At 47.7% G+C, this 18,240-nt stretch overlaps 1 protein-coding gene across 1 annotated transcript; it reads right to left on the bottom strand.

Moving 5' to 3' along the window:
• Positions 1–12,734: 12,734 nt before the first annotated feature.
• LOC109156543 lies at positions 12,735–13,538 on the bottom strand. The gene has a single exon (XM_019304396.1). It carries the CDS (start codon positions 13,536–13,538, stop codon positions 12,735–12,737), a length of 804 nt encoding a protein of 267 aa, XP_019159941.1.
• Between the last annotated feature and the right edge of the window lie 4,702 nt (positions 13,539–18,240).

The raw sequence follows: 18,240 nt of genomic DNA, 5'->3' as shown, positions 1-18,240 counted from the left end.
TACCTTATAGCACACCCAATTTTAGAGGGGTCCCAAATTTTAGAGGCTCAATATTTAATTTTTACCTAGCTAGTTTGGAAATAAAAACTAAAAGTTTTCAATCAAACTTAAAAGGTTTCATTTCATGAAGAGATGGTAAGAATATGTATTTATTATATTTTAACTTAGAGGTCAAAGGTTCGAAACTTGCATGTATTGGTTTTAAAAGTTGTGATTTTGGTAGGGTCTCATTTATTTACCAAAACAGGGCCACAAAAATTTAAAATCCGACCCTGAAACTTGTGTGTAATCTTTAACTCCAAGAGTTCTCACACCTTACCCGACTGGGCCTGTGTATATATAATTAGTTAGTATTGTTGGGAGATTTAACGGCAAGTAGTATAAGTATAAAGTGCAATGGTTAAGTGGGCACAACAAATTGCTTTTACTATACACATTGACCCTTCTTTCAGTGGGTATGTAGCAGTAGTGTTGAACTAATAGCCCATGGTTTATACTAATAAATTATTACGAGCGACCAAACAAATATCATAGTCGATCAGTCGTGAAGTAATGTTTTTTAATTATTTAGTAATAAAATGTTCCACAGACAGCTAGCATGCCAGCTCATTCTGCTTTTCCTTTTCCCATCACCTGTGACTCTTTCTTCTATGAAATATATTGGTTTGAATTCAAGATTGAATTCAACGGATTCTTGCATGGTTTAAGTTTAGCTGTTGCCCCACGCAGTTGATTATTAATGGTGTGTTTGGTAGAATGGAATTGTAAGTCTATTCTTATCAAACTTTATAGAATTGTAATTTTGTTGTTTGATTGGAGGGAATTGTAATATCATGGAATTGCAATTCTTTTCAATTATGGAATTGTAATTTTACATTTTGTGGAATTGTAATTTTATAATAAATTATTATTTTATTTTTCTTATGATTATTATATTATTGTTATATAAGGATATTTTAGTCTTTATTAACTTATTCTCTTGCAATTATCAACCATTTTATTCTTTCCTATCAAACAGTGTAATTTAAATTCTCAAATTTATTCTTTTTCTCACGGAATTACAATTCTTTTATCTCCTAATTTCCTTCTTCCAGCCAAACGTAGTCATGTAAGTGATAGATTATAAGTAAGAATACAAGTGATGGGTACACGATATTTGAACCCGATTGGACTGCCTAGCCCTGATTGGACCACTTAAACCCGGTCAAATCACATAATTATTACCCTATTCTCACCCATTAATTAATTATCCTATTCAAACCTATTTATCTACCACATCCTAACCCCTAACTTATTACCCCCATTAAACACTACTACAGAAATGATATACTATGTCACTTAATAGAAGGCGGTTTTTTAAATAACCGCCTTCTAATATATGTTGTTATACTACGGCACATAATAGACGGCGGTTTTGTAAATAACCGCCTTCTATTATATACTACGTCACTTAATAGACGGCGATTTTTATATAAACGCCGTCTAATACATACTACGTCAATTAATAGACGACGGTTTTAAATTACGCTATTAACCTATTTTTTTCTAAATTCCATAGCCTCCTATTTACTACACATTGAGGGGGCGTTTGGTTCACGGAATGTTAGATTACCTTAGGGAATGTTAGATTGTTGGGAATGTTAGATTCATGGGTTTGGTTTAAAACTATGATATGTAAATAAGACAACGGTAATAAGATAAATTGATTAAAACGTCCAAAGCCCAACATTAGTAATAAGACAAGGGAATGTGATATTACCTAAGAAATTCGATGGTATCTCACATTCCCTTCTAATAGCTAAAAACTTAATGCGGAGATTATCTGACATTCCCTGAGAAAGTTACATAATCTGAACCAAACATGAGAATCTTATATTACCAAGCAAATATAACTTTGGTTATCTTATATAACATGAACCAAACGCTCCCTGAATTCTAATAACCATCATTTACTACCCATTTCCCTACCCCAACGTCTATAATTCTCATCCATATGCTATAAAATCAAGGGAGAAGGAAGAAGGGGGGAGGGACACTATTCTTTCTCCCACAAGCACTCTTCCCTACCACTCTTCCTATACTACTCTTCCACTCTCACTCAAGAAGACTCCATTTTTACTAGAAAAGAAGTTCTAATACATGAAAGAAAGAGAGGCAACCACATTCTTAATTATATCATACACTCTATAAAAATACATGTACAAATACCGGCCAAAAAGGCCCATGGTTTTCACCTTTCGATTTGCACGTAAAAATTATTGCGTCTATACTTTTTCTACTTATTTTTCTACATTCTTTTCTGGTGAATCCACCAACTACCGGTTGTATTGGACCTTCATACCCAAATGTCCTAACACCAACAACAAGATTGAATTTTATCAATCATAGTGTTAGAGTTTCATCCTGTTGTATTGGTAGTTTTTTATGACAATCAAACATAGGTCCACTCACTTACAATCATTATACCATAGACCATAATGTACATCATAAGACGGACCAATTACATAAGGTTCATTTTTAGTATATTGAAAGCTCATTTTCAGTACATTAAATGTTATTTTTTTGAATGTTAATTTTCAGTTTGTTGAAAGTTATTTTTTTTGGTATAATACTTTGTTGGTTTTTGGGTTTTCGGGCCCAAGGAGGTCCAACACAACCTTTGGTTGGTGGATTCACCTTTCTCAAAAAGTGATCGCAAAGATGGATAATCAAGCCTCTAGGAAGTGCGTGTGTCTATTCTCTGGGCATGGACTCGCCTCCTCTTACAAGGGTGGAGGGGCCTTTATATAGTAGGCTCCCCTCCATCCGAATTGAAGTACATTAAACATTGCTTTCAAGGCTAATTACACTATCAGACCGTTCGGTCGCTGTTACCGAGTCGTCCAACGGCTCTTTGGCCTCTTAACGACCCTTTTGACCGAGTCCTCTTGAATGCCGCATTGAGTGTTCCCTCAACGGCTCTTAGACTGACTTGAATGCCTCTTACCGGCTCCTGAGCCGAGTTTTGGGCCTGGGGCGACTCCTGCATTCGGCCCAGGCCATCATTGGGCTTCTTCCTTTACTAACCCTTACCTCCTATCTTGGGCCCTTCTTTTTGGGTCGGGGTCCTCACCCCATCAACTAGTCCCTCACTTTCTCATACCCGGGCCGCTAATCCGGGTTTGAGAAAGTAGTAACTGTCCATCCTCTCCTTCATCAGATCCCGTCTTTAAAGAGACCTCATAATGTCCGGATCCTCTGCTATCTTCCCGGATTCAGCGGAGCCGTTTGGATTCTCCCGGCTTCGCATGGATCCTTTAAATAGCTTCTTGTCTTCTACATCTCTTCTCACTTGATCAACCATGGGTCGCTCGCCTTTGAAGGGAAAGCGGATCGACTTTGGGTCTCCTCGACGCCCTCTACCTTCCAAGCGGACTCGACATGAGAGGGAGAATAAGAAGAAGGCTCCTCGCCCGTCTTCCCAGAGGTCTCCCTCCGGTGCTACTTCTTCTGTTCAACAGCTGCCGACCCCGATTCGCACGGAGAATGTTCCGACTTCACTCAATCCGCCGCCTCCGAGTACTGCCAGGGTGACTGCTCTGGACGGATCTTTCGTGGAGGTGGCCGTCCTCGAGCAGTTGACCTTTCGTATGACCTTCTCCATTCCACTTGATGACCTGGATGGGCTGGCCACTGGCCTGATGAATGATGCCGACTTCGCTCGATACCTGGAAATGTATCCGGATGACGAGGAGCCGGTGGTGCCGCCAATCATGCTAGCTTTCTGGGATACCTTCTGTCCGTCTCCCACTAGGCTGCCCAGGGAGGCGTTCTTTGGGAGCGACTCTTCTTCACCCGGCGAGTGATGGCCTCGGTCGAGATTGGTTTACGCGTTGCCGAGTGAGGCTGCATAGGAGCATTTTTTATTTATTTGTGATGTAATAAGCTCCTTATCTTGTGCATTCCTCTCTTATAATAAAATCACGTTTCCCTCTAGGAGGGTTTTATTTCTTAATTCTTTTCCGGCACCCATTCTACTCCCCCGGCTGATGGGTCCGAGAGTCGGCCACGTTGTCAGGCCCTTTTCAGTTTGACGCCTGCAAATATTCCCCGTATCCTGGGTGAATCTGCCCTTTTCAGTTCAACGTTCGAATCTCACTCTTTTCGAGCAGATTTGATGGAACTACACCCTGACACAGATCCCTGTCTCCCCTCCAATTCGGCCTGATCACGGCAGTTTACTATTAGCTCCGTGATTTCCGCCTAGATACTCGCCCCCCTGAGGCTATATAAAGGCCCCTTATGCTGGTGATTCATACCACTTCTATCCATAGACCTCTGATCATGAGTTACAGAGTCGGCGATCGTCGCTTCTCCGTTCGCAACAAGGAGCATGCTCGCTTGGAAGAACTAAGGCGAAAGAGGCTGGCCAACGGTGGACATCTGGTGGGCGACTCAAGCTCTGATCCTATCGTGGTGTCCCCAGATATGCTGGATCTGGCCCCCGTGGAGCCGGTTGACGACAAGGTGGAACCAGTGGCGGATGATCCGGGCCCGGAGGAGGAGGAGGTGTGGGAGGTTCCTCCTCTTTTCGGCGTAGCTATGTCTCCGAGTGCCTTGGAGAGGCCCTTGCAGATGATTGACGACAGGAAACTGGCCGTGTATCTGGATGAGGTGCCGGAGCCTGAGCCGAGTCCTCCACCCTTCCGCCCTCATTACTTCCTGGAGGGTCCTCCACCTGCTCAGCCGTCGGAGGAGGGAGCCAAGCCGTGATCCGTCTTTTCTCCGCATTGTTCATTGGTCGGCTCCTGATCCGTGTTTTAGGAGTCGCCCAGCCCAATCGTCCGACTCCTAGGCTTGGATCTTTTTACAAACGTTGCCTGTGCCAACCAAGCTAAAATGGGCCGGGTTCTGCTGGGCCCCTTCTAGAAGCTTCGTGTCCACACCCGGTGGGCCCAGAGGCCAAGGCCTATGATGGGCCTCCGGCTAGCAGGCCGGGTCACTGCAACTCGGCTCTAGCCTAGGGTAGACGCGCCGTCTACAGGCTGTCCCTAGGCCTGAACCGTCGTTCCGCTTTCCCAGGCATTGAATGCGGCGTCCTTTCACCTCTTGTCACCCTTTCCTCCCTAACGAGAGGGTGACACGTGGCTGCCCTTTGGGATTTCGACTCCCTTTAAATACCCGTCTTCCTCCCTCTTCTTTCACTTTCTCCAGATTTCTCTGAAAAAAGAACTCAGCGTAGGCCTTTGCCCTCTTCCTCCGTCTAGCACTTCTCAGGTTGGTAATGTCTTCCTCCTCTGACTCTTCTTCTTCTTTTCTTCCCGTCGCTCGACGGGGAACCCTGCATCGACTTCTACTTCTTCCTCTTCTTCTTCCAGTCCTCGCCGTATGGAGATTCCGCCTGGTCTCTCACCGGCGTCTTCTTCCCAACCGACCCCCTCTTCTTCGGGGGTGGTGACTCCTCTGAGTCCGGCGCCTCTCACGACGGTGGCGGCTCTTCCTGATGGTGCCGGACGGCCGCGAGGCAAGTTCGACTCCATCGTCCGGCCGGAGGGGCGCCCGTCGCAAATCTCGGCGGCGGACCTAAAAATGGCCCGCTACCTTCTTGGGCCTTCTGCCCTCGTCTTTGCCCCAGAAAGCCGGCATATTTATGACCCGCCGGAGGGCTGTGTGGGTATTCACTTGCACTCGGTTGCTTTTGGCTTCCAGGTGCCTCCGTGTCCGTTTCTCTCCCTCTTCCTCCGTCATTATAACCTCGTTACGGGCCAGTTGGTACCCAACTCTCACCGTCTTCTCACCTGCTTTATCAACCTCTGCCATTGGTGGCTTTGTGGGCCGGATCTAGACCTTTTCCGGTATTTGTTCACCGTGAATAAAGGTCGGCTCACATTCACCGGGCTTTGTCCAGGTTGCCGCCCGTCCTGGGCGACAACTCTTCGAGGGTTTTTCCGATTCCATTAAGGACTGGAAGCCCTATTATTTTTTCGTTCGTCCTTCTTTCTCTTCTTTCGCCTTTCCGACCCTGTGGCCAGCCGCTCTATTCAAGCCTTGCTCTCGGCGCGCCGTCTTCACCCACGATGCGATCCAGGGTGGCGAGTACTTGAGGAGCTTCGGGCCATACTCTGTCAAGTACTGGTCTCGGGTCCGAGCCATGGCAAAACGAGGCTTGCTGCCAGACGGCGCGACCACCTTAGGTAGTTCTCCCATGTCCTTCTTTTCTTTTTCTCTCTTTGCCCGATTGCTGACACTAATCTCTTCCTTTGCAGGTCCTTACGACTCCAACTCTACCAGCTCCGACGAAGCCGAGATCCCTACTCCAGAGATGGCTGACAGAGCTAAGAAGATGAGGCGCCGGCTGTCTCAACGCGCATCGGGCGCCGCCGCTGCCTCTTCGTCTTTCGCTTCTCCAGCTTCGAGGTCGACTCCTCCACCACCACGTACCGTGGTGGACCTGACGCCATCACCCGTCACCTCGCCTTCCCGAGTGCCGCCTCCTCCTCCGTCCGAGAGCCCAAGCTCTAAGCGGCCCGTCGAGCAATCGGATGCGCCGGCTCCAAAGAGGATCCGGTTGGGCATCGAGCTGGATGAGGACGCCAAAATCTGGCAAGACAGCTCTTCCGTCCGTTCCTGGGCCGACCATGTCCTTCTGCCTAAGGACGTGGAGATGACCGGCGCAATGCCGGACGAGTACATCCTCGAGGCCTCGCTTCGCCAATCGTACCGCGTAAGTGTTTCTGACTTGTCGTCCTTTTTGTCCTTTTCTTCTTCTTTATCTGACCTCCTTTGTTCTTGCAGAACCTCACCTTCCAGATGGAGATGAGCAGGCGACTGAGGGGTTACAAGACGGGACTCCAGTCTCTTTCCACCCGTCTGCGCCAAACAGAGGAGGCTCGCCTGGAAGAGCAGGCTAAGCATGCCAAGTCGGTGGAGGTGCACACCTCCGAGCTGCTGAGGGTCACTCGTCAGTGGGAGGAGGAGCGGGACAAGGTCGCGACTATCACTGCGATTTCGGTGGAGGATTACAAGAAGTCGGTGGCCTTCGAGGCGGATGTGAAGGCGGCGGTGGCGGCTCGGCAGAAGGAGATCGCCCAGGAGTGGCTGGCGACGCCAGAAGGAGATGACTATCTCCTTGACTTGGGTGAGCGCGACTATCGCCTAGGTTTCCGCGAGGCTCAGATGGAGACCTATGCCGCCTTGCTGGCCCGAGATTCCGCCTTCACTCCCGAGAGCTAGGGCCTCAAGCTAGTGCTGGACCTTCTGCCAGCGACTGTAGAGCCCGCATCGACTGCAGATCCGGCAGCTCTCCCTGTGGCGGAGTCCGCAGATCCGGCAGCTCTCCCTGTGGCGGAGCCTTCAGAGCTTGCAGAGCCGCCTCCTCAGGCGGAAGACTCCTCACTCGTCCTTCCAGCTGGCCCATTGGCGGAAGCTCGAGTCGAGGAAGTTGATGTTGACACCCCCTCCCCCGTAGTTTAGGGCTTTCCATTCGGTTTCTTTTGTATGGGCTGGCCCCCCTTCTTGGGCCTTTTTATTAATGAAATCTTCTTTGCTTCTTTCAACTGCCTCTATTTCTTTTATGCTTTTGGGTTCCCAAGAATTAACTTAAGGCCTTGGGCTCTTCCGCTTTGTTGGACTTTCGTAATCAAGGATTTTGTTTTCCATCTGTTTTCGCCGAGTCCCTCAGTCGAGGCGACTCCCTTTGGCATTGTCTCAGAAACGGCTAAGGATCTGGGTCCTCGTTTCCTATCTTTTCTCGCCGAGTCCCTCAGTCGAGGCGACTCCATAGGCTTTTTCTTTTCTTAGAAACGGTTTAGGGTCAGTGCCCCGTTGTTTCTTTACATACTCGCCGAGTCCCTCAGTCGAGGCGACTCCTTTTGGCTTTTTCTCGGAAACGACTAAGGGTCTGGGCCCTTGTTTCCTATCTTTTCTCGCCGAGTCCCTCAGTCGAGGCGACTCCTTAGACTTTTTCTTTTCTTAGAAATGGTTTAGGGTCAGCGCCCCGTTGTTTCTTTATATACTCGCCGAGTCCCTCAGTTGAGGTGACTCCTTTTGGCTTTTTCTCGGACACGACTAAGGGTTTGGGCCCTTGTTTCCTATCTTTTTTGGCTGAGTACCTCAGTCGAGGCGACTCCTTAGGCTTTTTATTTTCTTAGAAATGGTTTAGGGTCAGTGCCCCGTTGTTTCTTTATATACTCGCCGAGTCCCTCAGTCGAGGCGACTCCTTTTGGCTTTTTCTCGCAAACGACTAAGGGTCTAGGCCCTTGTTTCCTATCTTTTCTCGCCGAGTCCCTCAGTCGAGGCGACTCCTTAGGCTTTTTCTTTTCTTAGAAACGGTTCAGGGTCAGTGCCCTGTTGTGTCTTTATATACTCGCCGAGTCCCTTAGTCGAGGCGACTCCTTTTGGCTTTTTTCTCGGAAACGACTAAGGGTCTGGGCCCTTGTTTCCTATCTTTTCTCGCCGAGTCCCTCAGTCGAGGCGACTCCTTAGGCTTTTCCTTTTCTTAGAAACGGTTTAGGGTCAGTGCCCCGTTGTTTCTTTATATACTCGCCAAATCCCTCAGTCGAGGCGACTCCTTTTGGTTTTTTCTTGGAAACGATTAAGGGTCTGGGCCCTTTTTTCCTATCTTTTCTCGCCGAGTCCCTCAGTCGAGGCGACTCCTTAGGCTTTTTTTTTTCTTAGAAACGGTTTAGGGTCAGTGCCCCGTTGTTTCTTTATATACTCACCGAGTCCCTCAGTCGAGGTGACTCCTTTTGGCTTTTTCTCGGAAACGACTAAGGGTCTAGGCCCTTGTTTCCTATCTTTTCTCGCCGAGTGGAGGGCAACGATCGAGGGTAGAAGATGTCCTTTTATTAGATTTCGAAAACTCGAGTACACGCCTAACTTCTTTATTGGTAGAACTTCTTTAAATGGACGACATTCCAGAGTTGGTCTATGGGTTTTCCTTCCAGGGTCTCGAGCTTGTAGGTACCGGCCTGCACCACTGATGCAATGCGATAAGGTCCTTCCCACTTAATTTCAAATTTGCCCCCTTCCGTGGGCTGGCTTGCCTGCCGGTCCCGCAACACGAGGTCGCCGACCTGGAAGGCTCGTGGGCGAATCCTCCGGTCACGGTACCTTTTTACAGCTTGTTGGTATTCGACCATCTGGGCACACGCCACCTCCCTTCTTTCTTCCAGGAAGTTCTTTTCAATTCTAAGGCTTTCTTCATTCTCTTCGTCGGAATAGTTGCGTACTCGGTAGGTGGGCTCCACGACCTCCACTAGAACCTTGGCTTCGAAGCCATATGCTAGGGAAAAGGGGCTCTCTCCAGTCGCCCGTCTTTGCGTAGTTCGGTAGGCCCAGAGGACCCGGTCGAGCTCATCCGCCCAATTTCTCCCGATGTCCTCCAACTTCTTCCGAATCCCGTCCACTATGGTCCGGTTCACATTCTCGACTTGCCCGTTGGCCTGGGGGTATGCGACGGATACCTTGGTGTGTCGTATACTATGCCGGCGATAGAAGTTGGCGAAAGCTTGGCAGTCAAACTGCCTCCAGTTATCGCTAACCACGTGCTCGGGCAGGCCGAAGCGGCAAATCACCTTCTTCCACAGGAAGCGCCGACACTGGTACTCGGTGATGGTGGCTAGTGGCTCGGCCTCGACCCACTTTGTGAAGTAATCGATGGCCACTACACAAAACTTCAAGCTTCCCGGGGCGACTGGTAGTGGTCCTAACAAATCGATTTCCCATTTAGCAAAAGGGATGGCTGTGGTGACCGGCGTGTAGAAGGTGGCCGGCCGACTGTCCTTCCGGGCGAAGGCTTGGCAAATGTTACACTTAGCTATCCATTCCACGCAATCTCTCATCATGGTCGGCCAATAATACCCCTGGACGACTAGCTTTCGGGCGAGCGTATGGGCCCCCTGATGGGCGGCGCAAATCCCTCGGTGCGCCTCATCCATTATCCTCTTGGCTTCGGGCCGGAGTAGATATTTCAAGAGGGCCCCCCGAACGACCGCTTGTACATCTGTCCGTCAATGATCTGGAATGAAGGGGCTTTTCGTCGAATCCTTGCGGCGACTCCTAGATCCTCTGGCAATTCGCCTGTTTCCTTAAACCGCCGGATGTCTTATATCCAAAACATCTCGGGGTTTTTCTCTCGATCCCATTCCTCGATATTTACCTGTTGGACCTCCAATGGTGTTTCCTCTATACTCGGATGACTTAACTCTTCCTTTTGGCAAATCTTGGCGAGGTGATCCGGTATTCCTTCTAAAGCGTTTTTCGATAATATGTCGGCCTCGATGTTGTCCACCCGGGAGATATGCTCTATTTCATATGTTCCGAACTCTTTCAGCATTTCTATCGCCTTCTCCTTATACTGGGTCATCCGGGCGTTCTTAGCTTCGCAGGTGCCGGAAATCTGTCCCACCACTAACCGGGAGTCAGTTTTGATCCGCAATCGTTCTACTCCCAATGCCTTGGCGAGTCGAAGGCCACCCAGCACAGCCTCATACTCGGCTTTGTTATTAGACGTCGGGAACAAATAGCTCAGGGCGTAGTAAAGTCGGAACCCCTCTGGAGTGACTAGCATGATTCCGCCTCCACAGTGTTGTCGACTCGCCGCTCCATCCGCGTGCATCTCCCACCACTCACCGGAACGGTCTTCCGTGGTGTGCTCTTTCTCTTCTTCCCTTGCTGTGCATTCGACCAGGAAATTGGCCAGGGCTTGTCCTTTTATGGAAGGTCGCGGTTGATACTCGATCCCGTACTGGGTTAATTCCACGGCCCATTTTACCAGTCGTCCTGACGATGCGGGGTTTCGCAGTATGCTCCCCAACGGCTGATCAATTAGTACCCGGACAGTATGGGCTTGGAAGTAGGGCGCTAACTTGCGCACGGTGATCACCAGTGCATAGACGATCTTCTCCAAGGCTGTGTACTGTGTCTCAGCGGCTTTCAGGGAGCGGCTTACGTAATATACCGGGTGCTGGGTACGCTCTTCTTCCCAAACCAGCACCGAGCTCACCGCCTTGGGGGAGGCGGCTAAGTACAAAAACAAAGGCTCACCCTCCCGTGGGGTGGACAACATCGGGGGTGTGGAAAGATACTATTTTAGCTCCTCGAACGATTGCTGACACTCGGTCGTCCAGGCAAAACCTTCCATCTTCTTCATGGCCTCGAAGAATGGTATAGTCTTGTCCGCCGCCTTACTTAAGAAGCGACTGAGGGCAGCCAGTCGACCAGTCAATCGTTGCAAATCTTTGACGGTGCTGGGAGGCTGCATATCGATGATGGCCTGGACCTTTTCCGGGTTGGGCTCGATGCCTCGTTTAGTCACCATGTATCCTAAGAATTGTCCGCCTTGCACCGCGAAGGCACATTTCTTCGGGTTCAATCGGAGATTATACCTTAGCATCACTTGGAAGCAGTCGGCCAGGTCCTCCGCGTGTTTGGCCTCTTCTTTGATTTTGACCAACATGTTGTCCACGTAGGCCGCCATGGATTTGCCCAGTAAGTCTTGGAATTGCCGAGCTACCATCCGAGTATAGGTGCCCCCAGCATTCTTGAGTCCGAAGGGCATAACTCGGTAACAATACACCCCGTCTGGTGTAAGGAACGCGGTTTTTTCCTCGTCGGCCGGGTGCATGAAAATCTGATGATATCCCCTAAAGGCGTCCATAAAGCTCAGCAGGGCCGACCCTGCCGTCTCGTCGACCAGCTGGTCAATCCGTGGCAAGGGGAACGGATCCTTTGGGCAGGCTTAGTTAAGATCAGTGTAATCCACGCACATCCGCCACGCTGGGGGTTTCGGTACGAGGACCACGTTCGCCAACCACTCCGGGTATTTAACCTCTCGGATGTGGCTCGCAGCTAGCAGCGTGCCCACCTCTTTCTTTACGAATTCCCTTCGGTCATTGGCGAGATACCGCTTTTTCTGTACAACCGGCCGATGGTCCGGATCCACGGCGAGTCGGTGGGCGATGATGGACCTGTTGACACCTGGCATATCTTCTGGCCCCCAGGCAAAGACCAGCCGATGTTTTTGGAGTACTTGGATAATTTCCTCCCGAGTCTCCTCGGGGAGACCGACACCAATTCTGACCCGCCTGTCCGGCCGTTCAGGGTCGATTTCGATTTCTTCCAATTCCACGGCCGGTTCCGGGCGGGGTATCATTGCTTTCTTTGGGGGCTTTTCCGTGATTTCGTGGACTTGCATTCCACGTTTGCCCATCCCCCTACAGGCTTGCAGGTAGTAGTCGCGGGCGACTCTTCTATCGCAACGCACCGTTCCTATCCCGTTTGGCGTGCGGAATTTCAAGCAAAGGCTCGATGGAGATCAGTGCTCCCAAATCCTCCAGGCCTGGTCGGCCGAGTATAGCATTGTGTGAGCAAACTAAGTTTACCACGATGAATTTCATGCTGAGCTGCTGCATGTCGGGATAGCTGTCGACTTCCACTGGCAGGGTGATGGACCCCTCTGCTTCCACCGAGTCTCCTGTGAAACCGGCGAGCGGTGTTTTGACCGGATTCAGCTGTTCTCGAGTCAATCCCATCTTTGTGAAAGTCTCGAGGTATAGTACGTTGACACTGCTTCCGGTGTCGACCAGGATTCGTCGAACGACCACTCCGTTTACGTCCATCGCTATGACCAGCGCATCTCGATGCGGTGTCTCTCCCGTGAGCAAATCTTTGTCAGTGAACGTGATCGACTCTCGGCACACTTTCTTCGAGCTTTCTTCACGCCCATATACTGTTCCGACGTATAGTTGTCGAGCCTAGGCCTTTCTGGTATTCGCCGAGTCGCCGCCCTCCGGCCCGCCGACTATCATGTTAATGACTGGTTTTTGACGCCACTGGGCCTCGTCCTCCTCAGTGGCTGACCACTTGCCGCGGCTATTCTCGGCGGTGACCGCGGGATCATCGTCCTCTCGTGCTACTGACCTTCGCCTCCACTGATTAGGAGGTGAGGTCCCTTGCTGGATAATTCCTTCCATGACCTTTTTCAAGTAGAAGCACTCTTCCGTACTATGAGTGTAAGACTTATGATAGCGGCAGTACTTAGAGTTCTTACCTGTCTCTTCACTCGCCATACGCTCGTCGATCGGCGGGGGCGGAGGCGGAGCGACCGCTTGAACCTCATGCACCGGGTGCTGAGGAACAGCCCGGTAGGGATGGACCATAGGCTTGTCATAGGGACGTCTAGCCTCGGGTCGCCGATCCCCTTCTGGGCGCCTTTCCTTGGTTTCCGCGCGGGTCCTCTTTCCGCCGACGGATCCTCCGACTTCGCGTTGTCGCTTATGCTTCATGGCCTGCTCCGTGTTAGCCCTTTTATTGGCCATGTGTATGGCTTCCGCGTAGGTAGTCGGGCGATTATCCCGCAGGTCCCGATACAACTGCCCGGATCGTAAAGACTCGATGAAAAAAGTGAGTGCGGTCTGATCTTCGACCTCCTCGATAGACTGAATCTCCTTTTGCCATCGAACCAAGTAGGCTTTCAGGGACTCGCCTTCCTCTTGGTGGACATCTCCCAGGTGAGTCAGGTCCTTCTGTGGCTTGATGTTGGCCGCGTAATGGCTCATGAAGCGATCGGCTAACTCCTCGAAACTGTGAATCGACTTGGGAGGCAGCTCCACATCACCGGGTCTCGCACTCCCAAGACCTGCATTTTGGCCTGATAGCTAAGCAGATGTTCCCGTGGGTCTCCGGATCCGTCGAAGGTGGCTTGTTCCGGAAATTTGAAGTCGCCGGGTACTTTGTAGGACATGATCTCGGAAGAGAATGACAAAGCAGTGAGCAACGTCTGCCCGGGGGATTTGGTCTTTCCCCCCATTTGTTCTTTCAGATCTCGTACCTCTCGGGCCAATTGGGCCACGTCGCCTTCATTGCGAGTGTGGTTTCCTGTGGATTCTGTACTTTCGCCGACCTCGGATTCAGCCGGTCGGTCATCGTTGCGCGTTACGCGCTCGGTCCGTCGTGTCAGAGTCTTAGTTCTCCTGGTGCTAGCCCTTCCCCGACTGATTTCCCGATCTTGGGGCCCTGCTGGTGCGCGGTCGGGCTCCCTTTCTCCTAGTCGTTCTCGTGCAGGCTGCCGCCTAGCATTCGGACCCAGCCTTGAATGAACTGATCGTACTGGCTGGCTCTTTGCCCGTCGATTTTCTTGTCTGTCTTCCGGCCTCTGGGACGGTTGTTGATGGTGAGGCATCGGTCGGGAAACTGACTGCTCCCTCACTCCTCGACTTGCGTCGGCGAAGGCTCGCCCGATCGCGTGGAGTTGTTCCGGGGTGAGGGGTATCATGGGTGGCTGCCGGTTCACCGGTGCCGTTTCGTTTCCTTGACTTTGAGCATTTCGTTGGTTCAACTGCTCTCTTAGATCTGCCTCTATTCCGCCGTTTTAGTTGTTCGCTTGGTCTCGTCCTTCCGACATGTTCGTGACGCTTCTTCGGTCGACTTTGGGACTCGCCTTGCTCAGAGAGTCACGTAGCTCTTTGTTCGATCCCCACGGACGGCGCCAGTGTTGGTTTTTGGGTATTCGGGCCCAAGGAGGTCCAACACAACCTTTGGTTGGTAGATTCACCTTTCTCAAAAAGTGATCGCAAAGATAGATAATCAAGCCTCTAGGAAGTGCGTGTGTCTGGGCATGGACTCGCCTCCCTCTTACAAGGGTGGAGAGGCCTTTATATAGATGGCTCCCCTCCATCCGAATTGAAGTACATTAAACATTGCTTTCAAGGCTAATTACACTATCAGACCGTTCGGTCGCTGTTACCGAGTCGTCCAACGACTCTTTGGCCTCTTAACGGCCCTTTTGACCGAGTCCTCTTGAATGCCGCATTGAGTGTTCCCTCAACGGCTCTTAGACCGACTTGAATGCCTCTTACCGGCTCCTGAGCCGAGTTTTGGGCCTGGGCCGACTCCTGGATTCGGCCCAGGCCATCATCGAGCTTCTTCCTTTACTAACCCTTACCTCCTATCTTGGGCTCCTTCTCTCTTGGGCCCTTCTCTCTTGGGCCCTTCTTTTTGGGCCGGGGTCCTCACCCCATCATACTTAAAAATAAACTTACAGTATACTAAAAATGAACATTTATCAATGATGCACATTTCAATGTAAACTATGGTTCATAATATAAATTGCTTCTCACTTAATGCCCACTAAGTCACAATCATTTACCTCCTTACGATCCTATCAAGTTAAAATATGAAAATTCTTGAGAAGAGAGATTTCATATTTGTAGATAGGTTTTGTTGTTGCAAATATGATAGACTTAGGCTTAAATTATCCCTGCCAATTTAACATTGGCAGGATGACATGGCAATTGTTATAAACATTTTTTTAATGATGAGTTGGATTGCAAATTTGCAATCCGTACAAAGCTGCCGCCGCAACTACTGTTGGGGCAGCTTTTGTACTTTATTTTTTATTTTTTATTTTGTTTATTTACTTAGTTTGTTTTCTTTTCTTTTCTTTTATTATATTTAGTTATTAATGTTTTAAATGATGTGATATTAAGGTCCACTTTTAAAAATAAGTTAGATTTGTAGGCCAGGATGTAATGTGAATAGTAAATGATTTGTAAATTGAATGATGTGAACGTGTGACTTATTTTTGAAAGTGAGAGATTTACCAGGATAAAGATAGTCTTAAAAAGTCTCATCTTACACACATTCTTGGATAATGGATTCTCAATATGGTCCATCTGGTTTAGGCTTGGCCCAAAGTGACTTGGGGCCTGAGCCTATGATTGGTCCTGACCTAGAAGGTTCAGTTCAACTCTTTCTATAAAGAAAATCAGTCCAGTCCAACAAAACCAGCTTTGAAACTAGGCTGCACGTTAGGCCAAATTATGCTGTGCAACTGTGTGCACCCTACATGATGCACACGGAATTGGATCCATAATTTTTATACTGTAGATTCATAATTTCTATACTATGAATCCATAATTATTGAACTCTATATTCACAATTACAAAACTCTATATTCATAATTTTTAATGTTCATATTCCTAATTGTTGAACTCTGTAATCACAAATCACTGAACTATATATTCATAATTTGATAACTATACAATTTAGAATTTATGAATCTATAGTATAGCAATTATGAATCTACAGTATAGTAATTATGTATTTATAGTATATAAATTATGGATCTATAGTATAGAAATTATGGATCCAATTCCGTGTGCACCTTGCATGGTGCACACGGTTGCACAGCATATTGCTCCTCACGTGAGAGAAACCAATTGTTATATTGTGCACCAGGGTGCACAATGCATTGTAAGCCCTAAAAATTTTCTTGTTTCGTATTTACAAAATTATATAGTAGCATACACATCAACTCTTAACATAATACACATAATCTAACATAATACATAATACACATGAACTCTAAATATAATACACATAAACTCTTAACATAATACACATAAACACAAAAAATAAAACTGTAACGATTGAACGGACGTCGCGTCTGTTGGTGATAATGAACCACAATCGATTTAATATCCGTAAAATAATATTTATATATATACACACGAAATATATAAAAAATATTATTGGATATATATCCGAAATATATATATACACACAAATATATATAAAACGGACCCAACGGTTATATATACATGTATATCTACGAAAAAGATATACCAATATATATCAACCAAAAAGAAAATATAATCCTTAGATTATAATTCCAAAACAACAAGAAAGAACGGATTTTTGCTTAGAGCATAATCCAAAACAAGAAAGAAGGAGAAGGAAGAAAGATTCGTACGAGTTAGGCAAAGTGCCTGTCTTTCCTTAAAACCTTATTTGCCACCTCCCAAAAGTGCTAGGAGCGTTGTGGCCTAGGTTTCCCAGGATAAAATGTACAACGGTTCGACGTTTGAGCACCCAAACGAACGAACCCGGCGAACAAGAGCACGGGCAAAACACAGTAGCAAGAAAGGAGTAGGAGCAAAGTTTTTAGAAGAAAAAATGCTTATCTTTGTGTGTTGTGTCTCTCTAGCTCTTCCCTCACGTTGTAAATCACTTGTTCCTACTATGAACTTATATAGGAGATTAGGATTTAATAGCATATTCATGGCACATAAAACCCAACATAAATTCAATTTAAAAAATTGAATTATAACGTTTGAAACGGTCGTACTTATTATCGAAATAATATAAACGGTCACGAACTTAATATACGATTAATTCGTACCGACCATAACGACTAGTTTCAAAAATATCTGAGTGACCGAGAAGTCCGTACAAACCCAAAAATTTAACAAATTGGGACCGGAAACCACACCCGAGTGGTCCGCAAGCACCGAAACGGTGCAGCACGAATCAATGCATAAAGCACCAACTCGTGCTGCACACGAATCTAGGAGCCACGAAAGAAGCACGAGACTTAAGTTTTGAAGTCCATGCAACTTTCGTCCATGCATGTTCCAATTTTCGTCCATGCATGTTCCAACTTTCGTCCATGCATATGCCAACTTTCGTCCATGTAACTTTCAAAGCTTAATTAAGCTCTTAAGTTAATTAACATACTTAAGCTTCCAAAACAAAGCTTAACTACAATTTAGCTAACTTTCGTACAGGACTGAAAGCAGTGGCACGAATTGGGCTAAAACTCAATTCCCATTTATTAAGCTTTCGTACTTTGGACTTCTCCTAAATAGGTTTACTTTGAAAATCAATTTCTCATTCACCTATTACCCAATTTGAGCGTACATTATATCAAATTCTTCGTCTTACTACGAAGAACCCAAATCCACATTGACCCGACCCAAATCGGAAGTGGATCCCACATATATTTGTACCACAAAATAATCACTCAAAATGCCATTTTAATGCTATTTTTCCAACAATCCCCCACATGAATGAAAAATTGATTTTCAGGGTATTTTGAAATCGGAAACAAACTGTGTTCAATGGTCGATCCCTGCATAGGATAGGTAGGGATCACTATACCCTTTGAACCTTCCCTTGTAAAGACATGTTTACTCTACTGGCTGTACGGTAGAACGCGATGTCTTTGAACCGACTGCCGTTTGTGCAGACGATGACATATCTCACACAGGAATCTCCCAACCATGCTCTGTTCTCATGATTGTGCCCATTTTGGTCGTGGGTCACCGTCCTGGTTCTGCAAGAGTTTGTGAAGAATTGTGCCCATCAATTCTCCTTTGAAGCGACCCTCACTTCTCTCTCACATAGGTGATTTTTTTTCCGAGTATCCCGCATACTCACACATGTCAACCGACATTCGAATCATTAAAGCATCAACATGCT

Source organism: Ipomoea nil, unplaced genomic scaffold (genome assembly GCF_001879475.1).
Source record: "Ipomoea nil cultivar Tokyo-kokei standard unplaced genomic scaffold, Asagao_1.1 scaffold2735, whole genome shotgun sequence".
NCBI classification, from domain to species: Eukaryota; Viridiplantae; Streptophyta; class Magnoliopsida; order Solanales; family Convolvulaceae; genus Ipomoea; species Ipomoea nil.
The sequence above is the reverse complement of the archived record's forward strand: the minus strand, read 5'-3'. Positions and strand labels throughout refer to the sequence as shown.